The 10,311-nt window shown below is 38.0% G+C and overlaps 1 protein-coding gene across 2 annotated transcripts in view; it reads right to left on the reverse strand.

The window, feature by feature from the left end:
- The window catches only part of LOC149779230 (uncharacterized), a 66,550-nt gene extending 62,029 nt beyond the window's left edge, over positions 1-4,521 (reverse strand). The window contains exon 1 of one of the 2 annotated variants that reach the window (XM_089939813.1): positions 3,811-4,521. In XM_089939813.1, coding sequence (XP_089795939.1) covers positions 3,811-4,345 — 535 coding nt within the window. In that variant the 5' untranslated portion in view covers positions 4,346-4,521. The remainder of the gene's footprint in view (positions 1-3,810) is intronic. The other variant, XM_089939815.1, reaches the window with a different exon arrangement.
- Positions 4,522-10,311: the final 5,790 nt, after the last annotated feature.

Here is a 10,311-nt window from a genome sequence, read left to right on the forward strand (position 1 = left end):
TTAAAATACAGACCTGTGACCTTGGCTTTGACCATCCACATAGTAGTACACAATAACCAAGCAGAAAAGAAAAGTGTGATGGAAAACTTACAACACTTACAATATGTGACACAAATTTAAAATAATATAAAGTGATCCTGACTTTGAAGGAAGCACAATGTAACATAATGTGTCATCGACTGATGTGTGAGTATACAAGGATTGATGACTTAATCTGAGTTAGCTATAAAGAAGAAGAGATCATGTAATGACAAACTTAAAGGACTGAACTGTGACCATGACCTTCAAAATAAGAACCTGAACATGGTAAGTACAAGAACTTCAAAAGAGTATCAGTATACAAAATTTCATACCTCGATATCCAATAGCTCAAAGTTATTGAGCTGAAGAGAGTGTGATGGAACAGAAAAAAATATTCAGCTGTGACCTTAACCTTGAAATTAATGACCCCCAATTTGGTGTCTCACACAAATTCTTATGACTATGTATACCATCTTTCACTCCTTTATTTCAAACAGCTTATACGTTACAACATTGAGAATGTGGTACACAACACACCGTCTTGTTATAAAGTATAAGTACCAAGTTTCATCCCTTAAATGCAAATAACACTGGACAACAAATTTTTACAAAAGTCATGTTACTGAAATAAAATTAGTCAATTCTTATCAATTTTTATGTGCTGAACATGAATATGACAGTCAAATTGCAAAATTGGCTCTGGTTTTTTTGTAATCTGCAAGAAATTAATGTTTACATAACGAAATGCATTCCAATAGTAAAAGGTCAACTGTAATAGCCTACCTATAAAAAATCAAGTCATTGACTACATCTTAGATTTCTTCGCCTGTCTCTTGTACAGCTGTTCGGGAGCATCTCTGAGGAGTGTCCAGCAGTAGTCAGCCAGCATTGTAGTGGACCATTTTCCCTGGTATCTTTGTTCCATTGTTGCGATATCTTGATGAAAACGTTCGCCGTGTTCATCACTAACAATACCACAGTTGCTAGGAAAGAAATCCAAATGGGAATGAAGGAAGTGAATCTTTAGAGACATATTGCAGCCAAGTTTCTTATACTTCATCAACATGTCTTCTACTAGTTCCTTATAGTTTTCTGCCCTAACATTTCCGAGGAAGTTTGTAGAAACTAGGCGAAAAGCATTCCATGCTTGTTTCGCGTCACCTTCCAGCAAGTTGTTGAACCGGTCATCTTTGAAAAGCTCTCGAATCTGAGGACCCACAAAAACTCCCTCTTTAATCTTTGCTTCGCTAAGTCGAGGGAATTTTTCATGCAGGTATCGGAATGCTGGCAAAGTCCGGTCAATGGCTTTCACGAAGTTCTTCATCAAACCTAGTTTGATGTGAAGGGGTGGTAGCAAGATTTTCTGAGCCTCAACCAGAGCTGGGTGTTGGATATTCTTCTCTCCAATGGCTACATTCTGCCTGTGAGTCCATTCCTTCCTCATGTAGTGCATTTCCCTTGCTCGGCTATCCCACTCGCATAAGAAACACATGTATTTTGTATATCCTTGCTGCAGTCCCATTAAAAGGGCAACTACCTTCAAATCACCACAGAGGTGCCAGCTGTACTTGTTATACTCAATGGAATTCAGTAGCTGCCTTAAGTTATCGTATGTCTCTTTCATGTGGACAGCATACGCTACTGGAATAGATGGAAGAATGTTTCCATTGTGCAAAAGCACAGCCTTGAGACTCAGTTTCGAAGAGTCCACAAATAGTCTCCATTCTTGTGGGTCATGAGTGATTTTTAAAGCATTCATGAGGCCCTCAATATCGGAACAGAATATCAGATTACTTTCCTTTCTGAAGAAAGGCTCCAATTGCTGGTGGCGCTTTCGATATGCAGTAATTGTGACATCTTCTTCTAGAAGATTCCATTGTTGGAGTCTTGATCCTAGCAATTCTGCCTTGTTCTTTGATAAGTCCAAATCACGAATCAGGTCATTTAGTTCTTCCTGTGTTATTCTGTGTGGGGTTGATGATGCACCACAGTGAAAATCTGGATCACTGCATGCTGATGGACCAGGAGAAGAACAGGTCGACTCACCTTTGTCTTCGTCAGATGAATCAAGAGAATATTCTGCTGGAGGTTCTGGAATAGGAAGTCCCTCACCATGTGGAACTGGTCTCAATGCAGACGGAATGTTTGGGTAGACTATTCTCGACTTCTTTCGCTTCGTTATTCCGCCGGAAAGAGGAGGAACCAAGCAGAAGTAACAGTCATTTAGGTGGTTGCTTGGCTCTCTCCACACCATTGGGACTGCAAACGGCATTGATGACCTTTTGCAATTCAACCACTGTGAAAGCTGTGTTGTACATGTAGCACAGCATATATGCGGAGCCCAAGGCTTGTCTTGGTCACCAACCTTGCATCCGAAGTAAAGATGATATGCCTTTTTCACTTGAGAATTGATACTTTTCTTCTGGTTGGCAAATGTCACTTCCCCACAAATATAGCAAAAATTGTCCGCGGTATTAACACACTTTCGAGGCATTACTGTATTAACACACTTTCGAGGCATTACTGTTCTTTATTGTATGTAAATGGATAAAATAATAAGTTTTATGTAACAGTAGCTTGAACTGTCTCGCACAACGTCTAAAATATTTTAAATGCTGAACCTATCTGATTGGGCTTTATATAGTACACTGCTTACGTCAGCTTCAGCAGCCGCCTGGCATTAGTATAATAGGCCTACACATGTATAGTACACTGCTGATGTCAACTTACTTCAGCAGCCGCATGGCATTAGTATTGCATTGCATCAGAAAATGATGCAATCAACTGTGGATGATGTGAGCATAATGGTATTATGCAATGTTACATCATTATTCCGGATGTTGCTGCAGTCCTACTGGAGAAATTTACACAGTGAAACATAGAAAATGAGGTATATGAATATCTTCAAAACGAGAGCCAATACAAATTTTTCACGGTTATATTCGTGTTCGGCACACCAAAATACTACAGATTAGGGCCTTTTCAAGTCAGTAATGATTTCACTGTTGACCAGTGTAATTGTTAAACTTACACAGTGGAATTGAAAGTATGTTGTTGTTGTTGTTGTAGGGTTTAACGCCATTTTTCAGCACATGATAGGCTATACATGGCGGCCAGTATTAAAGGTGGAGGAAGAACCTGGAAATCCCCAGAAAGAACCACTGACCCTCAAGAAGCTACTGGCAAGCTGTCTCACATATCCACATTGGCTGAATCCGGAATTGAAAGTATGATGGAAAACTTAAAACTATCAAACTAAGACCTTGACCTTGAAAACAAGACCCCTAAAGTGATGCACAAAATGATTTATAATGTTGAAGTGCCAGTATACCAAGCTTCATTCCTTAATCTGCTTTAAAGTTGTAGAGCAGAAAGGAAAGTATGCTGGAAAATAAAAAATACTTATCTGTGATGATGACCTTGAAAATCAGACCCCACAATATGGAACAAAAAATATCTTCTAGAGCTGATTTGTAAGCTTTCCAACTTGCATTCCTTAATCACAAATGTTTTGAAAGTTACAAAGCATAAATGAAAATCTGTTGGTTGGACTGAATGACAAAAACATGAAAAAACATATCCATGTTTTTCATCACAATGTTGGGGACAATATTCAGCAGCCATGAAGCTAGTGTATTCAGAAACTGTAACATAGTCACAGACATAGTAATTAATGTTTGACACTGAGAAAAGGAAAAAAGTCAATATGAAGAGAAATAACTATGGTGTCTGCTTGGACCTGATTGGCCAAATGGAATGTGAAGCAAGGTCTAAACAACTAAGACTTACCTTTCTCAGCTTGTGCATCCCCAAAACTGAAAGATGTCTTTGTAGATCCAAACAAAGATCCACTTTCTACTTTTGGCTGACTTCTGAAAGGGGCTGATAACGTTGCTGTTTCTCCTAAAAATTTAAAGCCTGATTGATTCTGAAACATCTGCTGACTTGGCTGACTAGCAGGGACAGTTGGTGCAAATGATGCAAATCCAACCATTGGGTGACTTTGGAGCAATGGATGACCTGTAACAGGGCCAGTTGGTTGACTCCCAAATGAGACAGATGATTTAGGTGCTGCAGATCCAAATGCTGCTAGACTTGGAAAGATCTGCTGACTTGCAAATGAGGATGGTGCTGATGCTCCAAATCCAAACACTGGTTGTCTCTGAGAAGTATCATGACCTTCACTGGGGACATGTGATTGAGATGGTGCTGACTCAAAGGAGGATGTTAACTGAATCTCTGGTGGTGCTAGAGCTACAGACTCAAACAAGGTCCCAAATTGTGGTGTTTCTTTTTCCCCAGGAAAGTCCAATTTTGAATGCATGTCTAAAGGCACAACCCTATATATAGCTCCAGGTGGTGATGCTGACCTTGGATGTATTGCTTCACCTTGGCCAAAATGAAAATGAGAACATTTTAACAAAGGTTACGCAGTGCACTGTCTCACCTGCAACCTATGCAAAAGGTTGTATCCCCACCGCATATCGTATTTGGTGAAGCTTCTACAAAAACGTTTAACACAGATCTTAATAAAGATGATGTTGCTGCTGGAAAGTAATGACTCTGCTTCACAAATCTGCCACAAGTAAGGCAAAGGGCAGAAAACTCATCTAAGATGAATGACTCTGTCTGTCTCACCAATCTGCCACAAGTGAGGCAAAAGGCAGAAATTTCATCTAATGGGTTGACATATGTATTCATAGTGTAGATGATTAGTGGTGCTTGTCCATGCCATCAACAAACCATATAATAAGGACATTAATGGTACATGCAAAATTTTAAACTGTTCATGTTATGGTATAAGTAAACAAGTGATTCAACATGATTCCAAGGTAATACCTTTGTTTATAAATGTACTATTCAGGCAGGTGTATCAGAATGATGGAGGCTTCAACTTGTAAAACCTACTGATAGCTGGTTTCCCATGTAAGGCACATATTGTACCATTAACAAGCCCCTACCCATCATTACAATGACCCAATTTCACCAGGACAATGAACCCCTTCCCATCAGGAAATGACCCCCTTCCTATCAGGACAATGACCCCCTTCCCAACAAGACACTTAACACCTTCCCATCAGGAAAAAGACCCCCTTCCTATCAGGACTTTGACCTCATTCCTGTCAGGACTATGACCTCTTCCCAACAAGACACTTAACACCTTTCCATCAGGACAATGAGCCCCTGCCTGTCAGGACAATGACCACCTTCCTTTCCTGACACTTAACACCTTCCTATCAGGAAACTGAACACCTTTCAATCAGGACAATGACACCCTTCTCATCAGGACAATGACACCCTTCTTATCAGGACAATGACCCCCTTCCCATCAGCACACTGAACTCCTTCTCATCAGGACAATGACCCCTTCCTATCAAGACACTGAATACCTTCCCTTTAGGACAATGACCCCTTCCCATCAAAACAATGACCACCTTCCTATCAGGACAATAACACAGTTCCTATCAAGACAATGACCCCCTTCCTATCAGAACAATAACCTCTTCCTATCAGGAAACTGAACACCTTTCCATTAGGACAATGACACCCTTCCTATCAGGACAATGACCATCTTCCAATAAGGATGTTGACCCCCTTCCTATCAGGAAATGATACCCTTCCCATCAGGACAATGACCCCATTCCTATCAGGACAATGTCCCTTTTCCTATGCTGTTTATAAAAGCCATCATGGGTCCTGCATTTTTAGAGAGGCCATCCAGCACTGAGACGCAGTCCAACAATGATGTCTTGCTTGTGCAAAGACAAACAGCTGAGTATTTATTGATACATTATGGCTCTCAACTGCCAAGAATTAATATGGAGTAAGACAGTCACTGACAAGAACATTAAGAAAACATAACTGTTGCAGTGAAATGGTATACGTGACTATGTCTCCATTGTAACAGGGGAAAAGTATATTGGGGGGACTGGTAGTGACAGACCATGGTATCAGTAATGCCCTTACATTACATTCATCAGAAGAAGTGAAAACAAGATTTTAAGATGTCCATTGTTGTAGTGATTTTGGGAATCAACATTTTCACTGAGGACCAACCAGACATAATAAGAGGTCTTTTAGTGAAAACCTCATGTTGATATGACCTTCTACACAGAAGTAGCAATAACAAGGTTTTCAAAACAGCCACTGTAGCACCCAGATTCATTATCAGATCAGCACCATTTTCATTCAGACTAAGTAGAGAGCATAAGAAGTCTTCTACACAAAAGTCCTGGTTAGAATGACTTTCCATTCAGGAGGAATAGTCATAAGTTTACCAGGTGGCTGCTGTGATAGCTATATAGGATACACTATCTAAACATTTATCATTCAGAACCAACTAGCCCTCATATGAAGTCTTTCAGTGAAAACCCCATGTTGATATGACCACCTATCCAGGGGAAGAGCAATCACAAGAATTTTAAGCTGCCATGGCAGCCATATTGGATTTTATAGCAACAACCATTTTCATTTAGAAACAACTAGACCATTCAGTGAATGTATAAAATTTCATAGCAATTGTTTAAGTTATTTAAGAGGAGTACCAATAACAAATTTGTGCTAGCGTTTAGACAGTTGGCAGATGAAAGATGATCCCAAAAACACTTCTGGTCTATGACCAGTAGAATTAAATATGAATAAGTACAAGAAATAAATATATATATTTCACAATAAGATATTTTAATTTATGAGTGGGAGAAAAATGATACGCCATAATTTTTTTCCATTATGGAAATATATCAGCTCTTATGTATGTTATTCAAACCTGTATTTCCATATTTAAACCCTTGCATGTAAACCTACCAGCAGGAAAAATGTTCCTCCCAAGATGACGGTATCGCCCATCCCTCACAACATTCAGTGAAATCCCTGCACATTCAAAATTATTATTAAAAACAGCTGAGAATCAAAATGATATGGACCATGTGAAATATTATTAAGTTGAATTTTAGATGTCAATTTGACATTTACAATTGTTTAAAATATGATATTTTTCATTATTTTTCATGTATGTTGAGCAGTTTAAAACTTCACCAAAGGAAACATTTTATAAGAGATAATGGCATATTTAAAATTCAATGAAATAATGACTGTTTATCTTGCATTGCCAATTTGTTAGTGAAATGTTTTCAAAGCAATTCATCTGCTTTTTGCAAAATATAAATAGTTCACTTTATTTTCCTGCAGAATAATACAATTATTAACAGTGAAAAAATTTGAAAATGGGGCCCAAGCAGTACAGTTTTTTCCATCTATCTTTATACTATTGATCTGAGTATGATAATGTTGTACTATATACTGACTGTACTATAAAAAAAACATTTGTTCTAAAACTTAAAATTGTGGTTCTGTCAAATTCATGATTTAAGTGAATTTTATATCATAAATCTACATTCTGCAAATCTTTTGGACTTTGTATTAATATTAATAATAATTATAATAATTATAATTATAATTATAATAATACTGATCAGTGACGTTGCCAATGAAGATAAAACTTTGTGAAACACAAGATGCCATCACAGAGAAATATAAGTGTACAATGGCTCATCCCTAAACTTAAAATAGCTTTTATGATATAAAGCTATACTACAAAAACAACTACCATATGAAATATACACTTGTGACCTTGACACTTAAGATAATACTCCAAATGGGGAATGCAATCAATCTTCTAATGACAATATACAAGTATACCAATTTCATTCCTTTATCTTAAACAACTGTACAAGTTACTGAGTGGAAACGAAAATGCTACTGAAACCTAACCTATTGGCCTGTGACCTTCACCTTAAAGGCAGGGTCTCCACAGTGCTAGATGACAAATACAGCTGGTTTAATCTCTTAATCTCAAAAGATTATAATGCCGTAGAATAAACGGGAAAATATGAAGAAAAACTTACAACTCTAATCTATGAACATGACCTTGAAGCTAGGATATCTAATATGGTATGTAACGTAAATGATGATTTACAGATATACCAATTTTCATCTCTTAACCTGAATAGTTCTAAAATTAAAGCGAGCAAAAAATGATTGATGGAAAACTTAAAATACTGACCCACGATCATGACATTGAAGATACAGCACCCACCCAATGTTGTACATCAAACACTTTATAATGATAATATATAGGTATAAAAAGTTTCATCCATGAAGCTAATTGGTCCGTGAAGTTAAAATGTGGAAAAGATTGTGTAATGGATGGAGTGATAGAATGTTGGTGTTGTTGTTGGTCTTGTTGTTGTTGTTGTTGTTGCAGGCCTAAGACCATATTTCTGCACATGATAGGCTATACATTGTGGCCAGTATAACTGGTGGAGAAACATAGATGCTATATCTTAATTTAAAATACAGACCTGTGACCTTGGCTTTGACCATCCACGTAGTAGTACACAATAACCAAGCAGAAAAGAAAAGTGTGATGGAAAACTTACAACACTTACAATATGTGACACAAATTTAAAATAATATAAAGTGATCCTGACTTTGAAGGAAGCACAATGTAACATAATGTGTCATCGACTGATGTGTGAGTATACAAGGATTGATGACTTAATCTGAGTTAGCTATAAAGAAGAAGAGATCATGTAATGACAAACTTAAAGGACTGAACTGTGACCATGACCTTCAAAATAAGAACCTGAACATGGTAAGTACAAGAACTTCAAAAGAGTATCAGTATACAAAATTTCATACCTCGATATCCAATAGCTCAAAGTTATTGAGCTGAAGAGAGTGTGATGGAACAGAAAAAAATATTCAGCTGTGACCTTAACCTTGAAATTAATGACCCCCAATTTGGTGTCTCACACAAATTCTTATGACTATGTATACCATCTTTCACTCCTTTATTTCAAACAGCTTATACGTTACAACATTGAGAATGTGGTACACAACACACCGTCTTGTTATAAAGTATAAGTACCAAGTTTCATCCCTTAAATGCAAATAACACTGGACAACAAATTTTTACAAAAGTCATGTTACTGAAATAAAATTAGTCAATTCTTATCAATTTTTATGTGCTGAACACGAATATGACAGTCAAATTGCAAAATTGGCTCTGGTTTTTTTGTAATCTGCAAGAAATTAATGTTTACATAACGAAATGCATTCCAATAGTAAAAGGTCAACTGTAATAGCCTACCTATAAAAAATCAAGTCATTGACTACATCTTAGATTTCTTCGCCTGTCTCTTGTACAGCTGTTCGGGAGCATCTCTGAGGAGTGTCCAGCAGTAGTCAGCCAGCATTGTAGTGGACCATTTTCCCTGGTATCTTTGTTCCATTGTTGCGATATCTTGATGAAAACGTTCGCCGTGTTCATCACTAACAATACCACAGTTGCTAGGAAAGAAATCCAAATGGGAATGAAGGAAGTGAATCTTTAGAGACATATTGCAGCCAAGTTTCTTATACTTCATCAACATGTCTTCTACTAGTTCCTTATAGTTTTCTGCCCTAACATTTCCGAGGAAGTTTGTAGAAACTAGGCGAAAAGCATTCCATGCTTGTTTCGCGTCACCTTCCAGCAAGTTGTTGAACCGGTCATCTTTGAAAAGCTCTCGAATCTGAGGACCCACAAAAACTCCCTCTTTAATCTTTGCTTCGCTAAGTCGAGGGAATTTTTCATGCAGGTATCGGAATGCTGGCAAAGTCCGGTCAATGGCTTTCACGAAGTTCTTCATCAAACCTAGTTTGATGTGAAGGGGTGGTAGCAAGATTTTCTGAGCCTCAACCAGAGCTGGGTGTTGGATATTCTTCTCTCCAATGGCTACATTCTGCCTGTGAGTCCATTCCTTCCTCATGTAGTGCATTTCCCTTGCTCGGCTATCCCACTCGCATAAGAAACACATGTATTTTGTATATCCTTGCTGCAGTCCCATTAAAAGGGCAACTACCTTCAAATCACCACAGAGGTGCCAGCTGTACTTGTTATACTCAATGGAATTCAGTAGCTGCCTTAAGTTATCGTATGTCTCTTTCATGTGGACAGCATACGCTACTGGAATAGATGGAAGAATGTTTCCATTGTGCAAAAGCACAGCCTTGAGACTCAGTTTCGAAGAGTCCACAAATAGTCTCCATTCTTGTGGGTCATGAGTGATTTTTAAAGCATTCATGAGGCCCTCAATATCGGAACAGAATATCAGATTACTTTCCTTTCTGAAGAAAGGCTCCAATTGCTGGTGGCGCTTTCGATATGCAGTAATTGTGACATCTTCTTCTAGAAGATTCCATTGTTGGAGTCTTGATCCTAGCAATTCTGCCTTGTTCTTTGATAAG

Source organism: Sinohyriopsis cumingii, chromosome 17 (genome assembly GCF_028554795.1).
Source record: "Sinohyriopsis cumingii isolate HCF-2022 chromosome 17, ASM2855479v2, whole genome shotgun sequence".
NCBI classification, from domain to species: domain Eukaryota; kingdom Metazoa; phylum Mollusca; class Bivalvia; order Unionida; family Unionidae; genus Sinohyriopsis; species Sinohyriopsis cumingii.